General features: G+C 44.1%; 1 protein-coding gene across 5 annotated transcripts in view; it reads left to right on the top strand.

Moving 5' to 3' along the window:
* LOC137435087 (signal transducer and activator of transcription 5B) overlaps nucleotides 1-21,284 on the top strand; it is a 189,485-nt gene that overhangs the window by 129,231 nt on the left and 38,970 nt on the right. For all 5 annotated transcript variants that reach the window (XM_068128543.2, XM_068128533.2, XM_068128553.2 and 2 more), the window contains 3 exons: nucleotides 526-705; nucleotides 8,562-8,649; nucleotides 12,732-12,854. In XM_068128543.2, the coding sequence (XP_067984644.1) occupies nucleotides 526-705; nucleotides 8,562-8,649; nucleotides 12,732-12,854 (391 nt within the window). The remainder of the gene's footprint in view (nucleotides 1-525; nucleotides 706-8,561; nucleotides 8,650-12,731; nucleotides 12,855-21,284) is intronic.

Here is a 21,284-nt window from a genome sequence, read left to right as displayed (position 1 = left end):
TCCACCACCTCCAATCATCCCCAATCCAAAAACATATTTTCCATCCTCCCCCCACCCCAAGCATCCTACTTCCAAATTTCCAGTTTTTCCCTCCTGAGAGTTTCCTCCAGTAAACCATCTTGTCTGCCCCGAGAGAGCATCCTTTCCTACCCCCCTCATTCCTCCCCACAATCTTTGTTTGTTCAAATCTCCCTCTATCTTGTCCTTCAACTCCGCTGTTGGTGTCCTCCCCACCCCCCACCACCACCCTCATCCCCATCCACCCTCTCTGTGTACTGTTTGTTTTGTCCTGTTACATCCTGATCCATTCTTTCACGAGCCTTGACTCTATATACAAAAATAAAAGTTTTAAATAGAGAACGACATCATAAAGGATATACACCCATGTTAAACTTTGGAACTATCTCCACATCAAGTGTTGTGACTATATTTGTTATTGGTGGAAAGATTTGACGTCATTCACTCCCCTTCTCCCACCTTTCCCTCACCTTTCCCCCCATTTGTGCTCTTGATATTCTGTCACAGCACATTTGTCATTGAGCGACAGCCACCCCAAGTGCTGAAAACCCAATTAAAGTTTGCAGCAACGGTGCGACTGCTAGTGGGTGGTAAGCTGAATGTGCACATGAACCCACCACAAGTTTCAGCAACAATCATCAGTGAACAGCAAGCAAAGCAACTGCTCAAGAATGAAACGACCCGAAAGTGAGAATAGACTGCAGCACATCATGGAGTTTTACAGCACCACTGACTTTAAAGACTACGCTGCATACTTAGCAGCCTCTCTCTCTCTCTCTCTCTCTCTCTCCCCCTCCCCCACTCCCTGCATTCATGCTTCATGTCTTCCCACATTTACCCCCATCTTAGAGCTGCATTCTACCTTCAACCTCACACCCAATTATTATTATTACTCCTGCCAGGGAGTAATGCATTCACTCGTGTGTGTGTGTTCGTGTGTGTTCGTGTGCTTGTGAACAAGATATCTGGAAAAGTTCTGAACGGATTTGGATGAGAGATGGTGGGATGATTGCCCTTGTGATAAGGAAGAATTGATTAGTTTTTGGTGAAGCTCAAGATATTATTCCTGATCCAGGAATGTTTTGAAGGATTTTTTTACCATTGGAAGGTAGGGCTCATTTTTTTTTAACATTATCTTCTATATGTTCTATATTTAACATTGTGATATGAAAATAGTTTTCATATTTGTTGTAAATGTAGTTTAAACTCGTGGTTATGCGTTAGAGCGGTGTATTTTTTTAGCAGCGTCATCTTCAATGTTCATTATTTTATTTTTTTCTAATAAAGACATATTCTGTCATTTTAAAACCACCAAAGTGTGTATTAGGTTTCCCCGTTTCATAAAATGTATCGTTTGATACGTATAATGCTTTAAAACTGTTTTGTTTTGGTGTTTTTTTTTTTTTTTACCTCAGAAGAGATATCAACATTTAGCTCAGCGAATGTCATTCACGGTGTCAGTATTTGATGAACTTATAAAGACTTAGTTCCAGATTTGTCAATGGCTGAGGTATATTAACAAACGAATAAAACAGATTTGGCAAAATTCCAACTTTTTTTTTTAAAGATCGCATATTCACCCAGGGTTGTGAGGCTGAAGAAGAAGAAACCTCGCATGTGCTTCCCAAACCAAAAAATAATTCTGGCTCTGCGATTTTCAGGTTTATTTATCTCTATATCTACATTTCTGGGCAGTGTCTGTTGTCACTGAACTACTCCCTGAAACTTTTATTTCCGTGGTTGTGAAGTGTTTTTAATAACGTGGTGGTGGTTTTGAATCACGTGGTGGTGAGGTATTTTGAATTATGTGGTGGTGAGGTGTAAAATGACGTGGTGGTGAGGTGTTTTTAAATCACGTGGCTGTGAGGTGTTTTTAATTTCGTGGCTGAGAGGTGTTTTTAATTTCGTGTTTCATGGCTGTGAAGTGTTTTTAATTTCGTGTTTCGTGGCTGTGAGGTGTTTTTAATTTTGTGTTTTGTGGCTGTGAGGTGTTTTTAATTTTGTGTTTTGTGGCTGTGCGGTGTTTTTAATTTTGTGTTTCGTGGCTGTGAAGTGTTTTTAATTTCGTGTTTCGTGGCTGTGAAGTGTTTTTTATTTCGTGTTTCGTGGCTGTGAGGTGTTTTTAATTTCGTGTTTCATGGCTGTGAAGTGTTTTTAATTTCGTGTTTCGTGGCTGTGAGGTGTTTTTAATTTTGTGTTTTGTGGCTGTGAGGTGTTTTTAATTTTGTGTTTTGTGGCTGTGCGGTGTTTTTAATTTCGTGTTTCGTGGCTGTGAAGTGTTTTTAATTTCGTGTTTCGTGGCTGTGAAGTGTTTTTTTATTTCGTGTTTCGTGGCTGTGAGGTGTTTTTAATTTTGTGTTTTGTGGCTGTGCGGTGTTTTTAATTTCGTGTTTCGTGGCTGTGAAGTGTTTTTAATTGCGTGTTTTGTGGCTGTGAGGTGTTTTTAATTTTGTGTTTCGTGGCTGTGAGGTGTTTTTAATTTTGTGTTTTGTGGCTGTGCGGTGTTTTTAATTTCGTGTTTCGTGGCTGTGAAGTGTTTTTAATTGCGTGTTTTGTGGCTGTGAGGTGTTTTTAATTTCGTGTTTCGTGGCTGTGAGGTGTTTTTAATTTTGTGTTTTGTGGCTGTGCGGTGTTTTTAATTTCGTGTTTCGTGGCTGTGAAGTGTTTTTAATTGCGTGTTTTGTGGCTGTGAGGTGTTTTTAATTTTGTGTTTTGTGGCTGTGCGGTGTTTTTAATTTCGTGTTTCGTGGCTGTGAGGTGTTTTTAATTTTGTGTTTTGTGGCTGTGCGGTGTTTTTAATTTCGTGTTTCGTGGCTGTGAAGTGTTTTTAATTGCGTGTTTTGTGGCTGTGAGGTGTTTTTAATCTTCTATATATTCTATATATATACAGACGGCATTTAATATGGAATATTTTTTTTGTGGGGGTGAACTTACTTTTCAAGATGACTTAGAACCAAAAGTTCATTAGAATTATGTTGAAATTATTCTAGATTTTGTTAATGTGACCTTTAAAAGAAACAAAAACCACATTTGACATTTTGAAGTAAATAAATTGATCCTTGAAAGTGATGGAAACTGATATCGAACTCAATTCATGGACAGTACTGTGTTAAACTTCTGTACGTTTTCCAGAAGTATCTCTTTATTTTGCACATTAGCCAAAAAAAATTTCAACAAAAACAAAAGTGAAATTATGACTGGGATTACGGACAGTAAAATTACAGTTCAGTACTTCGTGTAACGCCCACGAGCATTCAGGAGAGCACGCACACGTCGAGGCATGCTGTTCACAAGATTTGCCAAGGTTTGGACAGGAATCGCTTGCCATGCAGTGAAAATAGCCTGCTGCAATTCATGCACAGAGGTCGGCTGCTGGTCCAAGTTGTCGATTTGACGCGTTAATTCTGCCCACAAGTTCTCTATCGGATTCATATCCGGGGACATGGCAGGCCACTCCATATGCTCGACACCACGGTCAGCAAGAAAATGTTGGATCATGCGAGCACGATGAGGCCGTCCATTGTCATCTTGGAAGACAAAGTTTCCTCGAAAGGCTGCACGAGCAAATGGAAGCAATGTTTCTTCCAGAATGGCCCTGTACTTGAACTGGTTCAGGTTTCCATTCAGAACAACCAGGTCAGTTTTGCACCCTGCATGAAAAGCAGCCCAAACGGTCACCCCACCACCTCCAGCTTGGACTCTTGGCACAATACAATCTTCGTTGTAGGCTTCATGCACTTGTCTGCGCACTCGGTTGCGGCCATCTTGACGATAGACCAGAAATCTAGACTCATCACTGAAGGTCACGTGATTCCAGTGTCCTGGCTGCCATTGATGGTGCTCTCTGGCCCACTGCAATCGACGCTGGCGGTGTTGTCTGGTCAGGCGTGGCTTTCTAAGGGGACGCCTGGCATGATAGCCTGCTTGAACCAGTCGTTGGTGACTAGCCTTCTGGATACAGGCACATTTGTCAGTTGCTGCCACTCAGCCCGAAGGCGATTAGCTGACTTGGTACGGCCATTGCAGACTAACCGGTGCAGCTGGCGATAATATATTATATATATATATATGTATATATATAATAATACCGTAAGGACTCGACTTTGTTATCCCTTTTACGCCGCACCCAGTGACCCGATGCCCATGGCACAAATGGATTTACGATCTACGAACCGCGCTCTTTGTTTATCACGTATAGACATACTCGAAAAATCTGAATTAGCCGACGTTGGGGCCCAAAAGCATCCGATTAACTGCCGATACGACGCCATCTTACGACGCCATCGTATTGGCGTCTGCTGGGCGAAGGCGAAGCGAGCCATCCGCTGATTGGACAGTCGAGTGGTGTGAACATGGGTGGTGTGAACCAAATGGTCTTTTTATTCCCTTGAACATTTTAAATTAGGATATATAAGGAAACGTCTTTATCGTCATTTTAATAAAGTTAAATGGAGTGACGTTGCAATACTCGGGGTGCGTTGCATAAATCCTCGTAACTCAGAGAGGTGTAGCAGGTGGCGAGACGTAAGGAAGCTTAAAGATAACGAGCTGAAAACAGACGAACGATATGTTCGCAGTATTGTCTTACTAAATCTTACTTTTACACCGAACGGAAATAAAAGTATGAGAGCGGGAAGGCATGGCCTGAGCACTTCGAACAGAGAGAACTGATTGGACTTCACTTAAAGAGAAAAAATTGGAGCTTAACAGAAGAAGAAGATCCCATGAGTGCTCCCCTATGCCATCTATAATGGTACACTCTATCCATACACCACATCCTCCCTTCCGTGGATGTTCCATGGGTTTCACGTCTTTATCGTCATTTTAATAAAGTTAAATGGAGTGATGTTGCGATACTCGAGGTGCGTTGCATAAATCCTCGTAACTCAGAGGTGTAGCAGGTGGCGAGACGTAAGGAAGCTTAAAGATAACGAGCTGAAACAGCACTAATGGTACACTCTACTCTATCCATACACCACATCCTCCCTTCCATGGATGTTCCACGGGTTTCGGCTAGTATATATATATATATATAGATATCTGTGCAGCGTCTGTCCTGTCCTGTGTTGTGTTGTGTTGTCTCGTCACTGAACTACTTTCTCAAACTTTAGTGAAATCGTACCAAACTTCTGGTATGCACATATCTCTCCCGTCGGTATGCCCTAAGGGTATTTTTTTTTGAAAAAATTTCCAATTGTTTTTTGTTTTTTTGAGGAATTTTTTTTTTCAACTTAATTTGTTTATGAAATGTGATATCACGTATATTACAAATACATTTGTGCAAAATAATTGTTTGAATTATGATTGGTTTAAACCATGACAAAACGGCAACTCGGGTACAGTCATTTATCTATATATCTACACATCTGGGCAGTGTCTGTGTTGTCACTTTACGACTCACTCAAACTTTTGTTTCCGTGGTTGTGAAGTGTTTTTAATAACGTTGTGGTGGTTTTGAATCACGTGGTGGTGAGGTGTTTTTAAATCACATGGTGGTAAGGTGTTTTGAATAATATGGTGGTGAGGTATTTATAATTACGTGGTGGTGATGTGTTTTTAATTATGTGGTGATGAGGTGTTTTGAATTACGTGGTGGTGAGGTGCTTTGAATTACTTGGTGGTGAGGTGTTTTTAAATGACGTGGTGGTGAGGTATTTATAATTACGTGGTGGTGAGGTGTTTTTAATTATGTGGTGATGAGGTGTTTTTAATTTCGTGGCTGTGAGGTGTTTTTATTACGTGTTTTATGGCTGTGGGGTGTTTTTTATTTTGTGGTGGTGAGATGTTTTTATTACGTGTTTTATGGCTCTGAGGTGTTTTTATTTCGTGTATAATGGCTGTGAGGTGGTTTTATTACGTGTTTTATGGCTGTGAGGTGTTTTCAATTTTGTGGTGGTGAGGTGTTTTCAATTTCGTGGCGGTGAGGTGTTTTTATTTCGTGTTTTATGGCTGTGAGGTGTTTTTATTACCTGTTTGATGGCTGTGAGGTGTTTTCAATTTCGTGGTGGTTAGGTGTTTTTATTACGTGTTTTATGGCTATGAGGTGTTTTAAATTACTTTGTGGTGAGGTGTTTTGAATTACTTGGTGGTGAGGTGTTTTGAATTACATGGTGGTGAGGTGTAATCGTCCCAAATTTCTAGTCTGCACATACCCCTCCCCTATGTGTGCTGAGGGGTTCTTTTTTGGAAAAAAAAAAAAAACATTCAACATAAATCTTCAACCTAAATTACCTATAAAAATGTAATATCATAAAGACAACAAATACATTTGTGCAAAATAATTGTTTGTATTATGATTGGTGTAAATCATGACAACACAGCAACTCAGGTACAGTCATAATCCTCAGATAAAATAACCCCTTGCCTCAGTAACGACGCTTGGTGAGGTGAGCACAGCTCGCCTCACCAAGCTAGTATGTGTGTGTGTATATATATATATATATATATATATATATATATATATATATATATATATATATATATATATATATATATATATATATATATATATATATATATATATATATATATATATATATATATATATATATATATATATATAGATATATATATATAGATATATATATATATAGATATATATATATAGATATATATATATATATATATATAGATATATATATATATAGATATATATATATAGATATATATATATAGATATATATATATAGATATATATATAGATATATATATATAGATATATATATCGATATATATATAGATATATATAGATATATATATAGATATAGATATATATATATATATATATATATTGTTACGGACACGACTTTGATGTTATGGTGGGCCGAGCGGAATGGCCGCCGTGTTCGCACAAGTTACCCGATTATACTCGAACCTTGGCCGAGTCGCGCTACGCTAAATCAATTGAGGAAAGGACACCGGCTGGGTTTAAAATGACACGACACCAGGGGTACGGTTCTCAAGACCTCCGGAGGAGGTTATAATATTGCGGAAGGTTAGATTACAGGGATGAGAGGGACAGCATAGAAAGATAGGCACTTAATTACGGTCTTATAATAGCCCCGACAGACGACAGATAAACAGGACAAAACTGACTCACACGGGGATTGATGGCAAGGAAAGCGGGTAGTCGATGGCTCAAGGTGCACTCTTGGCTCAGGGCAGAATCGACCCGGTCCGGTCCAGAGATGCGGGGAGGTCGCTCAGCGCTCGGAGGTCGCGACTTGTCTTTTCAAGCTGGGGGCGCATCTGACGTCACGTCCGGTAGGCTGCGTATATCCGGCGGGGAGTGACACGCCCTCGGCTAGTTAGCTCCGCCCCAGATGGAATCGGTCCGCCCTCTTATTGGGTGCGGGGGGGTTACCGGCTCCGCCCTTGACGAGGAGCTGACAGCGAGCCCCTTCGTGGTAACCCCGTCGGAGCGCATGGTCAATGGCGGCTAACCAAGCCGGTGTGAGGACGCACACTCCCCGCACGCCGTTGTTGTAGTTGTTGTTTCATGGGGAAGATGGGAGGAGGTATGGGGAGGTCCTAAACTCACTACTGGTGCCATACAATCACATTCTGGTGCAACGAAGAGTCAGAATTAATGGAAACGAGTCCTTAACTGACATAGACTAAGAATAACTAGCAAGATGTCCGAAAGTTGTCTACGTGAGATGCGGTGGACCTGGGCACGACATTTAATGGGGGAAAAAGGGGAAGGTCGGTTCTACAGAGTGTTATTTACAGGCAATGGGACTAGGGAATGGGGGATTGGGGATAGTTGGGGGGTATTGGGGAAATAGGGGAATATTTACAAGCGGATATGGATGGAGGCCAAATCCCATATCCGCAACAATATATATATATGTATATATATATATGTATATCTGTGCAGTGTCTGTCTTGTGTTGTCTTGTCTTGTGTTGTTACTGAAATACTCCCTCAAACTTTTTCTGAAATCGTACTATTCCAACTTGACCCACGGCGGGAGTATGCGCTCTACTGAGTGGCGTTCTAGTTATTATTATTTTTACTTTGCCTTTGTAATATTACCACATCCTTTGAGTTGATGGCCCCCGTGTTAGTTTCTACATCTACGGATAGAAGGAGGAGAAAGGGCAGGGCAACTGCAGGGAGGTCACTCCCCAAAGAGGGAAAAATAGTTTGTTGTGGATGTGCGAGTGTGACGTGGTATGAGGGATTTGTCTGGTAGATGAAGGGGATTGGGCAGGTCATTGGGGACCGATCGGCGCTCTGACCATGGCCGAGCTGCCCTGACGAATCCGAGCAGTCGTGAATGGTGAAGATTTTTTTCCCTCCGTCTTGCACCTCTCGGCCACCACCCATAACGCAACAACTGTGAAGAGCCATCCCCCTGCTAGTTGCTTTTCAGCAGGCAATACGGAGGTTATTCTCCATTAATGCGCTCCGATTGTGACACAAGTATAAGCTATCCAAAAAAATTCAATATTTCTCCTCCCCACCCATGAAGTTTTATTTTTTTATATCCTGTTGGTTGTTTCTTTCACTATTTTTGAACTCTGTGATGTCATTTGCAGTGAGAGCAGCGGTGACATCCTGAACAGCTGTTGTGTCATGGAGTTTCAACAGTCTTCTGGGATGTTGGCTGCAAATTTTCGGAACATGGTGGGTTTACACCAATGAAATAATTCAAACAACATTTTTTTTGGCATTTTGGTGTCCTTTTTATTTTGTTCCTCAAGTTTTTACCTCACCTGGAACATAGTTCCAGGACCTTATGGGATGGTGCATCGTCATTCTGTAAACACTTGCAACTTCTTCTCTGAAACTGCTAATCGGATTGTGACCAAACTTGGCGAAAATGATATGTTTCTAAAATGATATGTACAGACTTGGCATTTAATATGGAATATTTTTTTTGTGGGGGTGAACTTACTTTGCAAGATGTCTTAGAACCAAAAGTTCATTGGAATTATGTTGAAATTATTCTAGATTTTGTTAATGTGACCTTTAAAAGAAACAAAAACCACATTTGACATTTCGAAACAAATAAATTGATCCTTGAAAGTGATGTAAACTGATATCGAACTCAATTCATGGACAGTACTGTGTTAAACTTCTGTACGTTTTCCAGAAGTATCTCTTTATTTTGCACATTAACCAAAAAATTTTTAAACAAAAACAAAAGTTAAATTACGACTGGGATTATGGACAGTAAAATTACAGTTCAGTACTTCGTGTAACCCCCACGAGCATTGAGGAGAGCACGTACACGTTGAGGCATGCTGTTCACAAGATTTGCCAAGGTTTGGACAGGAATCGCTTGCCATGCAGTGACAATAGCCTGCTGCAATTCACGCACAGAGGTCGGCTGCTGGTCCAAGTGGTCGATTTGACGCGTTAATTCTGCCCACAAGTTCTCTTTCGGATTCATATCCGGGGACATGGGAGGCCACTCCATATGCTCCACATCACGGTCAGCAAGAAAGTGTTGGATCATGCGAGCATGATGAGGCCATGCATTGTCATCTTGGAAGACAAAGTTTCCTCGAAAGGCTGCACGAGAAAATGGAAGCAATGTTTCTTCCAGAATGGCCCTGTACTTGAACTGGTTCAGGTTTCCATTCAGAACAACCAGGTCAGTTTTGCCCCCTGCATGAAAAGCAGCCCAAACGGTCACCCCACCACCTCCAGCTTGGACTCTTGGCACGATACAATCTTTGTTGTAGGCTTCATGCACTTGTCTGCGCACTCGGACGCGGCCATCTAGACTCGTCACTGAAGATCACGTGATTCCAGTGTCCTGGCTGCCATTGACGGTGCTCTCTGGCCCACTGCAATCGGTGCAGGCGGTGTTGTCTGGTCAGGCGTGGCTTTCTCAGGGGACGCCTGGCACGTTAGCCTGCTTGAACCAGTCGTTGGTTGACTAGCCTTCTGGATACAGGCACATTTGTCAGTTGCTGCCTCTCAGCCCTAAGCCGATTAGCTGACTTGGTACGGCCATTGCGCAATAACCGGTGCAGCTGGCGATCATCCCTCCTTTTGGTCTTGCGGGACGTCCTGGCCTCGGTATTGGAGTAGGGACACCCCTCTGAGCATTTCGTTTCAGGATCTTTGACACCTGACCTTGAGTGATGCCATACTGCCGAGCAATAGCACGCTGTTTCATGCCGTAATTTCGTAAAGCCACCACTCCATGACAAACAGCATTGTCGAGTTGACGGACCATCTCCAGAGGAAGCGGCAATAACTTTTGGAGACGTGCAGCAGTTGTTTTCCACTAATACAGAATGCAACAACCCTTGTATACTCGACTGTGAAGCCAATCATCAAATGCACCTGTCCGTACATTTTGCCACGCCACCTGTGATATCATCCTGTTGTTGACTTCTTGCTGCGACAGACAATCAGTGACATGGTTCTTTTAACAAATAAATCACTAAAGTGTAAAAGAAACTCACCAGATTGATATACTGAGTTAAGAAAGTAAACCCAAGTCAAGAAAAAAAATATATTCCATATTAAATGCCAAGTCTGTATGTTGCAACTCAAGTGTGTTCATGGCATTAAAAGATATCGGGATTAAAGGGGGTCTACTGGAGGTCGACATGGGTCCATTTTTGACCCCCCCCTAAAATAGGTATTTTCTTTATTCTTTGAAACTACACACACTTTTGATGAAACTTGACCACAACCTTCATCACCCGTGATGCACCAACGTTCGTTAACAGCATTGAAAAAAAAACGGGCCCTATGGGGGACGGGGGAGGTTGCCCCCAAAAATAGGTCTTTGCTTTCCTCTCACGGCATTAAAAGTTTGTTCACGGCATTTAATTTTTTTTTGAGGTTGACGGGGATCTACAGGGTGTTTGAGCCCCCCAAAGTAGTATTTTCTCTCTTCTTCGAAACTACACACACAATTTCAATGGAACTTGACCACAATCTTCATCATCCGTGATGTACCAAAGTTTGGTTACGGCATAAAAAAAATCGGGGTTTAAGGGGAAGATGTTGTCCCCCAAAATAGGTATTTTTTATAAAGGCTTATGACTGTTAGTATGATTCTACATGCTACCCTATCTTCTAGCAACCATTGAAATGGGTTTAAAATTCCCATGATACTGTTTCAAATACCTTTAGTTCGTGGAGTATACTGCTTTATTCTACCAGGTGAGCGCCCAGGGTTATTGCCCCGATGTTTATCTTTTGTTATCCCCCCTCACATGATGGGTGCCTGCATTTCAAACTCACTAAGATGAGAATACAAGGTGCACACTGAAGTTCTTCAAACCTCTTTTGTTATTGGATGTCAAAACACAGTTTTATTATTGACACTAGTGTGACTCAGTGCCTCACCACATGTCGTTTCAGAAGGATAGGCATCTTTGACCATTTCGGTGTCTTTTGGGTCTTTTGTGTCTTCAGGGCCATTTGGGTCTTCAGGGCCATTTGGGTCTTCAGGGTCTTTTGGATCCTCTGGGCCTTTAAGGGTATTTTGGGTCTTTGGGGTATTTTAGGTCTTTGGGTGTTTTGGGTCTTCAGGGTATTTTGGGTCTTCGGTGTCTTCAGGGGCTTTTTGGTCTTGAGGGTCTTTTGTTTCCTCTGGGTCTTTAAGTGTCTTTGGGGTATTTTGGTTCTTTGGGATATTTAAGGCTCTGAACTCTAATGGGTATTTGGGGTCTTCAGGGTGTTTTCGGTCTTCGGGGGCTTTTGGGTCTTCGGGGTGTTTTGGGTCTTCGGGGTGTTTTGGGTCTTCGGGGTGTTTTGGGTCTTCGGGGTGTTTTGGGTCTTCGGGGTGTTTTGGGTCTTCGGGGCGTTTTGGGTCTTCGGGGCGCTTTGGGTCTTCGGGGCGCTTTGGGTCTTCGGGGCGTTTTGGGTCTTCGGGGCGTTTTGGGGTCTTTGGGCGTTTTGGGGTCTTTGGGCGTTTTGGGGTTTTGGGGTCTTCGGGGCGGTTTGGGGTCTTCGGGGCGTTTTGGGTCTTCGGGGCGTTTTGGGTCTTCGGGGCGTTTTGGGTCTTCGGGGCGTTTTGGGTCTTCGGGGCGTTTTGGGTCTTCGGGGCGTTTTGGGTCTTCGGGGCGTTTTGGGTCTTCGGGGCGTTTTGGGTCTTCGGGGCGTTTTGGGTCTTCGGGGCGTTTTGGGTCTTCGGGGCGTTTTGGGTCTTCGGGGCGTTTTGGGTCTTCGGGGCGTTTTGGGTCTTCGGGGCGTTTTGGGTCTTCGGGGCGTTTTTGGGTCTTCGGGGCGTTTTGGGTCTTCGGGGCGTTTTGGGTCTTCGGGGCGTTTTGGGTCTTCGGGGCGTTTTGGGTCTTCGGGGCGTTTTGGGTCTTCGGGGCGTTTTTGGGTCTTCGGGGCGTTTTTGGGTCTTCGGGGCGTTTTTGGGTCTTCGGGGCGTTTTGGGTCTTCGGGGCGTTTTGGGTCTTCGGGGCGTTTTGGGTCTTCGGGGCGTTTTGGGTCTTCGGGGCGTTTTGGGTCTTTGGGGCGTTTTGGGTCTTTGGGGTTTTGAGGGGTCTTGGTGGTCTTAAGGGTCTTGGGGGTTCGGGTCGTCAAAGGTCTGAGGGGTCTCAGCAGGCTGAACGTAATTAAGAGGGTGTTAATTTTATTTGAAGAAGAAAACGTTTTGGGTGCATATAAACATACATACTATAACCATATACGTTTGCTCTATATTGTAATAAAGATAAACCTGCAATGTAAAAACCTGGACTAATGTTGCAAGCAAAATAGCAATGACATTCTCATGTATTTCACAGTCCCTCAAGAAAATAAAACGCTCAGACCGACGTGGTGCAGAGATGGTAACCGAGGAAAAGTTTACCATCCTCTTCCAGTCCCAGTTTAGCATTGGTGGAAACGAGCTCATGTTTCAAGTGCGGGTAAGTGGTTTGCCTTCAACTGCAGGCAGCAATACAGGAATTTCGAAATCATGTGATCGTCCCACAATGCATCGTTGCACATGCGCTGAAACCCTCAGTAACAATGGTAATCAGAGTATAATATATCGTGCGTATGTAGTAACGATTGATATTGTTATGTTGGACGGGGTATGTATTCAGTGGATAAGTTAGGTAGCTTGGAACATTGTAGCTTAGAACGTGTTTGTGTGTGTGTGTAGCTTAGAACCAGAACCTTGGAACATTGTAGCTTAGAACGTGTGTGTGTGTAGCTTAGAACCAGAACCTTAGAACATTGTAGCTTAGAACGTGTGTGGGGTCAGGGTTAGGCTTAGGTTAGGTTAGTTGTGTGTCGCTTAGAACCTTAGAACATTGTGTGTGTGTGTGTGTGTGTGTGTGTGTGTGTGTGTGTGTGTGTGTGTGTGTGTGTGTGTGTGTGTGTGTGTGTGTGTGTGTGTGTGTGTGTGTGTGCGTGCGTGCGTGCGTGCGTGTGTGTGTGTGCGTGCGTGTGTGTCTGTCTGTCTTCGAACATTTCTCTGCAACTGGGATTTGTTAGAGTTCAGTTGTCTTGTTATTATGTCTGCCATGAGAGGGGCAGTGTTGAAATTAACATTAGTTAGGAAAGCATTGTTTGTTTTTGTTCTGTCTGTAAAGCAGGCGAGACACCAGGTAAGGAAAGGAAATAAAAGAAGAAAGGGGATATTTTTGGACGTTTCTATCGCATGATAAGATAAAAACCTACTCCAACTTCCACGGCTCGCAATGATTTTGGCCTTGCTGGTGACGACACCGCATGCACATGACGTCACTCTGGAGGTGCTCCATCATTGGCCATTTCCGGTCGGTGAGCAAAGCACGTTTGGGTGCAACAGCGGGGATGGTGATAAAAGGTACCACCTGCATGAGCATATTGGTGGGAGCCGAGTTTGAGTTAAGTGGGAGTTTGAGTTGAGTCAGTTCGGGGGATTACACAGCATCTCTTTGGAGTTGGAGCTGGGCCCCAAACGTGTTGTTCTCTTCTCTTCTTTGGGGTTTCCCTTTTATTTTATTTTTGTGTGCAAGATCGAGGCTCGTGTTAGAGCTAACATTAATCACATAAAAACAAACTGACACATAAAACATGTGATAAAGGGAGCGGGAGACAAGATAGGGAGAGAGAGAGAGAGGGAAGCACACAAGCACAACAGCAGAGAACAGGGACAATGGGAGACCTGTGGGAGGGAGAGGGCTTGGGGGGCAGGGGGTGGGATAGGTAAAAAAAAACACATGGACACTAGGACTTCCAGGAAAGAAGTCGGTATTTCAAAAACGTGGATAGGGGGTGAATTAACGGGGGTAGAAAAGATCAAGGTTTTGCATGGAGGAAGATAAGAGATGGTGGTGAACAGCTGTTTTAAAGACCTCGAGGGAGGAGTGGGAATGAAGAGTGAGGAAGTTTGTTCCAGAGGCGGGAGAAAAGAGGAATGAAAGAGTGAAGGTGAGCAGAGAGACTTGATTTTGGCAGTTTCACTATAAGAGGGTTGCTGGCAGATCTTGTGCGACCTGTAGGAATATTTGGGGGACAGAGCACAGAGAGAGCTGGGGGAGCAAGGCCGGAGAGGAGTCGGTAGAAGACAGAAAGACCACCAACCTGCCTGCGGTAAGTGAGTGAAAGGCCCTCGGAGTTAGCTTCATTGTGGGAGATTCCAATGATTCTAAAAGCTTTGGTTTCAACAGCATGAAGCCGAGCTAGGTGTGAGGCAGGAGCACCAGCCCAGAGGGGAGAACAGTATTCAATGGAGCTACGGATGAAAGCCTTGTATGAGGTGAGGAGCTCAGGTGTGCCAAGGAAGGACTTCGCACGATGGAGGATGCCCAGTCGGCGACTGGCTTTGGAGGCCAGGTTGGAAATGTGGTTTTCCCAGGAAAGATCATGGCAGATAGTGAGACCCAAAAGCTTGAGTGACAGAACTTCTTGGAGAGGATTGTTCACAAAGTACATGGGAGGGTTGTCCAGTCGGTCTTTTCGGAGAGACATAGTGAGAGTGTGAGATTTGTCAGGATTGAAAGACATGTTCCACTTGTTTGATGACCAGTCTGTGATTTTGTCCAGGTATGCAGAGAGTGAGGAGGCTGCAGACTGCTGATCTGAGGGATGAGGTATGAGGTATGGAGCGGCAGAGAGTTGAGTCATCAGCAAAGAGATAGATAGGATTTTCCAGAGAGTCGGAGAGATCATTGAGGAAGACCAGAAAAAACACAGGGCCCAGAACACTACCTTGGGGAACTCCAGCCTGAACAGGAAGGGGAGATGAGAAATTCATTCAGGGCCACACGTTGACCGACTAGAGAGGAAGTTCGCAAGCCATGCGTGGAGATTTCCATGGATACCATAGGAGGAGAGTTTGGTGAGCAGAGCGGGGTGCCAGACCGTATCGAAGGCATGTGATATGTCAAGGGAGACAGCTCTAATTTCCTGTTTGACATTGAGGACCTCCATCCATTGTTGAGACACCAGAAGCAGCATGTCCAGAGTAGAGTGACCTGGTCTGAAACCAAATTGATGATCAGAGAATGTCTCTCCTCTTGGGGGACTGTCTCTCCTCGGCTGGGCTTCGCTTACCACACTTGCAGCCCGCTGTTCTCTCTGGCTGCCTTACATACAAACCTGCCTGCCGCTTTGCTTTCCCCACTCACTTCGTCCACTGGACGCTTAGCCTGGTCGCTGGTCTGAGCTGTGGCTGGAGACTTCTAGATGGAGCTCCATTGTGTTATCCAGTACTGGTTTCCTTTTTGGAAGACCTCGCCTGGTTCACCCCTTTGTGTGTATGAATGTTTGACTTGTGCGCCCGTGGCCATATATATTTTATTCCCTGTGTTCAGTGCTTTCGTTATACTGGTTGTACATTTATTGATTTAGTTGCTTGCATTTGTGTTCATCTATCTTTCATTTCAGAATTCTCTGTTTTTGTGCTCTTATGCATTTTCTGAAGTTATTCCTTAAGAGCACGTTTCATGTGCGATATCTACTTTTGCAAACTGCGCACATGAGAAATCATTTAAATTTGGCTCGGTTTTAGTAACCCCCTGGTGGAGGTTTTAAAACTTGTAACATTTGCCTTTAAAAGACCGTAGGAATTAACAATTCCGACCGAGCTGCGCAAGATGTTAATTCTGCTCAGGTCCCTCGTGTGATTTTGCTTATCCTTTGTGGGAATTATTATCAAACTCCCACCGTCGATGGGTCAGCATTAGAAGAACCGTCAACCCCCTGACAAATGGAGCGAAGAGTGGGCATCAGACTTCTGATGCCATTAATTGCCTCGACATAGTTGGAATCCCTCGATGACTGATGTTCAGGATGTAGAATTCTTTCCTGACTTTTCCATTGAATAATTTAAAATCCTACGTTTTTGTGCATGAAGTTGTTTGGTTAAAATATATTTAAGAGTTTTGCTCTGGCCCTGATTGAACCGCTTGTGGTGACAGAGCAACGATGGCCGCAGAGCATGGTGAAATGCCGGCCATCTATGTAATAGTATATCACAACAGGCATGTTGGTGTTGGCAAGACAGATGTGGGGTTCAATGGCAAGGTTAGCGTTGGAGCCTCTCCCACTGCTGGCATAACGCGGATACCCTCCCTTGAGAGCACGGGATCCAGAAAACTGACATGATGGCAGTCCAGGCCATGTTGCAGCAATAAATGGCAAATGGGTCAATAAAAAATAATAATACTGTTGCGGATCTCTCGAAGCCCGTCGACGTTCAGAGGGGGGGGGGGGTTAAACCCCTTTTCCCCCTCGGGTCTTCGTGTCCACGAGGCCGAGTCACCACTCCCGCAACGAGCGTGAAAAAGGGTATCGGGTCGATGCCACACGTACCTTTGGTACCCACTCTGCCACGAAAACGGGGACCGGACCTCGCACAAGCCACGCTAATCGAGTACGCCGAGCGGTTTGCGTATCACGTGACTCGTGCCGTTACTTTTATTGAACCCGATTCAAGCGGTTTTATTCGTGCGATGCCAGGCCAATAGATGGAACTGACGGGGACGATCAAATAGAAGGAAGAACAGGTTTATTCACAACTATACAAGGATCAGGAGACACAGAGCATGCTTAAGCAGTCTTAACTTATCCCCAGACAATGGGCCCACTCACTCACACAGGGAAAAGAAGGAAGGACAGTTCGCGTGCCAAACGCGCCTTGCCATCGGTCGCTCCCGGACAGCTCGCTGGGCGTGGCCCTCTGGGGTTCACGGCATGTATGCAGGGAGCCCAGGTAGGAGGGTCGTCGGCGTAGGTGACTCCGGGATGGATCGTCTCCACAAGCACGATTAATACAGCCGCAGAGCGCAGGGCACGGGGAATTTGTGTACAGAGAGGCTATAACAAGCCATTCAATCCACTCGTGGTGGGACAACAGCTCGGACGGGAAGACTCTCACTCGTTCTGCTTCTCACCGACCTGACTCGCTCTCTGCCTGTCTTATTCTGCCCGATTCGTTCTGCTCTCCGACTCTGACGCGGGGTGACTCTGACTTGTCTGACGCTCACTCTTTTCTCCTGTGGGGGGCTCGGGACAGGGTTTTATATGGCCCCTCCCCGCCCTTACCCGAATGTTCCATGCCCCTCCTCCCGTTGCCGTGGTGAGCCACTCCCCTCGAGCTCTGATTGGCGGCTCGCTGCTTACCGGCCACTCCCCCTGCAGCTCCTCCCTTCGGCCTTGCCAGACTTGTTCCAGGCCGAGCACATGGCATTCTAGCCCAATTGAGGCCTACTCACTGGCCTGCTCAACGCAAAACTAACACAGGAAAGGAGACTACGCTTACATTTAATAAGAAATAACTGAACTACAGCGAGGCTACATGTTGTGGTGCGTCTACCTACGAGGGGGGTTATCCTTTATTCACAAAACCGCAACAATACATTCACGAAAACTAATAATGAATAAATGTTTCGTCGTCTAATGGCACAATCGAAAGAACGGAGGGCACGATGGGAAAAGAAATCGAGTAATTGTGGAGAGATCAATAGGACCACTAGACCTGTAGCTTGTCTGGGCCCTGGCGTAATGTTGTAACCTGTTTTTTGGTGGCATTTTGACTTGTGGGTCAGGAGAAGAAGATTTTTGAAGGAATTTACATGATATTCCAAAAAAATTGACCATGTCAGCCATTTTGACAAACTTTCGGTCACGTCATCGACATGACCTCCACCATTTAACATCGCTACCCTGGCCTAATGTTGTAACCCAAATTTGGTAGCATTCTGACTGGTGGGTCTGGAGAAGACTTTTGAAGGAATTTACATGACCACCATTTTGACACACTTCCAGTCAGATGAACGGAACGAGCTTTGCCATCCCCATTATCAATCAGGAGTGGAACCTTGCTGCCAAATTTCAGCTGGATTGGCCCAGTGGTTTGGCTGGAGAAGATGAAATGGAAGACGGACAGACAGTGCACGATGACAATACCTTATCTGGATTTCCAATTTCAGATAAACTAAAAATGAGACTATCCAGGAGGTTGGAAACATCCTGGATCATCATTGTTAGTGTGTATGTTGCCTTGCCCCAGAAGACAGACCATCTGAGAGACGAGAGAGTACCAACTAGAGGGTTAAGAGACAAACAGCCCCAGGGATGTGTGGAGGAAACCCCGTTGTGTGTGAGAGGGCGCTCGTGGAGGCGCAATAAGACACCCTGCAGGAGTTTAGATAGCGCACCATGGACCAGTAATGTGTGGCCCAGTGCCTGCTGTGGTGTGCCAGTCGGCAGTCGAGCCTGCGAGAGTGTGTCAGTGGAGAGAGTCATGTAGAGAGAGTGGCCAGCAGGATATTATCGCTGAGATCCTGCTGGTCGCTTGTGGCAAAAGGTTAAGAGTAAGAAAGAGCAGGAGGCTCAAGGCCAGCAGAGGCTGCAGGTTGGGGCAAGGAGGCTCAGAGCCATAGAATACTAGTGTTCGGCAAACTTAACAATATGCGCCATGTTGTTACTCAACTGTTCACATGTGGGTGGTGTTAATTACATGCTATTGGAATGTAGCTGAGACCTTTAAGATCCCTTCGACCTTTTTTACAGACCTTTGACTTTAGACCCTCAGACTCTAAACATTTTAGACCCTTAGATCCTCAGAGCTTCAATTTTAAACCCTTATTGAAAGACCCATTAACCCCTCAATACCGTTAGACACATTACACCATTTAACTCAAACGAGACTGAAGACACCTTAGACCAGGGGTTCTTAACCTGTGGTCCATGGACCCCTTTGGGGTCCGTGGATGGGCTTCAGGGGGTCGGTGAACCAGGCGCATAAAAATTATTGAAAATTTATTTTCGCCAGCTTTTTATAAAAAGTTTTATTTTTTGTCTATGTGTAGGATGTTATGTACTTATTCTTGCTTACTGAAGACTAGTAGATCTGTAAGGTAGGTTGAAATGGGATGATACTGAGTGTACAGTCAGGTAACATACAGTCGTCATCGTCGTCAAGTTATGACTTCTAGAATAGTTCCCGTCGATAGAAATTGAAGAAAATGTCAAAGAGCACTCTCCAATTTCATCTTCTTATTGAAGCCAAACAACAGCCTTTTCACTGAAATGTACTTTTGAGCAGAATTGAAGTTTATTTTTTGTTTAATTTGCACTATTTGGATATATTTTATTCAGGGAATGGTGATTGATTTTTGCATGAAAAAAGTGAGATATATTATTTGTAAAGATTGTTTTTTATTCTGATTATGACGGTATGTGAAGGAAATAATTTTCCTATGCAATAAAATTTATTTATTGTATGCAAAATTTTGTGTTTATGTGCTTATGTGCATTTTTCTGGGGAGGGGTCCGTAGCTTTCACCATATTCTCAAAGGGGTCCATGACAAAAAAAGGTAAAGAACCCCTGCCTTAGATCCTCAAGACCCCATTATACCCTCAAGATCCTTGACACTTTCACCCCTCAAGACCATTAAAACCCCTTTAGACCCTCAAGACACTTTAGACCCTCAAGACACTTTAGACCCTCAAGACACTTTAGACCCTCAAGACACTTTAGACCCTCAAGACACTTTAGACCCTCGAGACACTTTAGACCCTCGAGACACTTTAGACCCTCAAGACACTTTAGACCCTCAAGACACTTTAGATCCTCAAGACACTTTAGACCCTCAAGACATTTTAGACCCTCAAGACCCCATTAGACACTCAAGACCCTTTGCTATGAGCCGAGCTTTTTAATAACTTGCAATGAACTCTTTGAATGCACTATGTATGCCAAGTCACAGACAAGGTTTCTTATAACTGAACTTGCCTTTTACTGAGAAAAAAACATCATCACCATAACACATCACATTTCGTGATCTTTCATGGTTTATGCAGTAGTCATATTGCTTTCATGCATATCATGTATGATCCATTTATGATTCTGTGTGGTACCATACATGTAATAATATGAAATTGGAGGTTACATGGCATATGCATGTTGGCACATACAGATTATTTTATTATTTGGACCACAACTTGTATGACATTCATAACAAGAGACTGTCGATTATAAGATAGGATGATTCTACTTGTTGTGTAATCGAGCATTTCAGCACAAAATTAACGAACTGTGTGGACATAAAGAGCAGTTAAAACTAACAAGAAGTAAATATTTTAAATGGTAATTTATTCGCCGTGTGAGAAAGGGAATCTGTAAAATGGAATCCTTCTCATGGTGGATCAATTACCATTTAACTTATTTAATTCTTACTAGAAATAAGACCCGTCACTTTGCTGATGGGAATACCAATCTTTGCTGCGATGGCTAATCTATGGGGGAAGAAAAAAAAAAGGATTCCTGGGAGATCATGCTCTCTGTGCAGGGATAAGCAACATCACGTGTTGGCATTTGCAGTTTTGACACGCGTGTCCCATGTACCCATAAAAAAGTGTTACGGATTCGTCACTTCCGTTGTTGTGGTTTTCATCCACTGTAAATATTTTTGATTCCATGTACTACTATTGTTGTCGTTTAAGGGAGATAGAGGTTACTATTTTCAAAAGGAAAAAAAAGTCAATGTTTTAAATGAAGCCGGAAACGGACGACGACGAAGAGGAAGAGGAGGAGAAGAAGGCGGAGCAAGTGAGTCGGCGAAGAAGCCTAGCTGCTTCGAGGTCTGGAGCAAACGTTGACGAACGGAGTTCACTAGCGAACTTCGGGTTTCCCGGGAAAGGGATTCCTGCGACAGAGTTGTTATCGCTGTGACAGATCAACCTGCGTGACAGGTTTTGTGGTTGATTCCGGAGAGAATCATCAGAGTGCCGTTACGCCACGAGAGCGGGCCGTCGGCCATTTTGACTCGCGCAGGACTTGCGCTTCACTCAAGGTTTCATCTCGCTTCAACCATTTTCACCGCATTCAGACGTTAATCTGGTATGTGCGTGTGCA

This window comes from Myxine glutinosa, chromosome 1, assembly GCF_964187855.1.
Source record: "Myxine glutinosa chromosome 1, kmMyxGlut1.1, whole genome shotgun sequence".
Taxonomy (NCBI): Eukaryota; Metazoa; Chordata; class Myxini; order Myxiniformes; family Myxinidae; genus Myxine; species Myxine glutinosa.
Note: the sequence above shows the minus strand (reverse complement) of the source record. Positions and strands in the feature narration are given on the sequence as shown.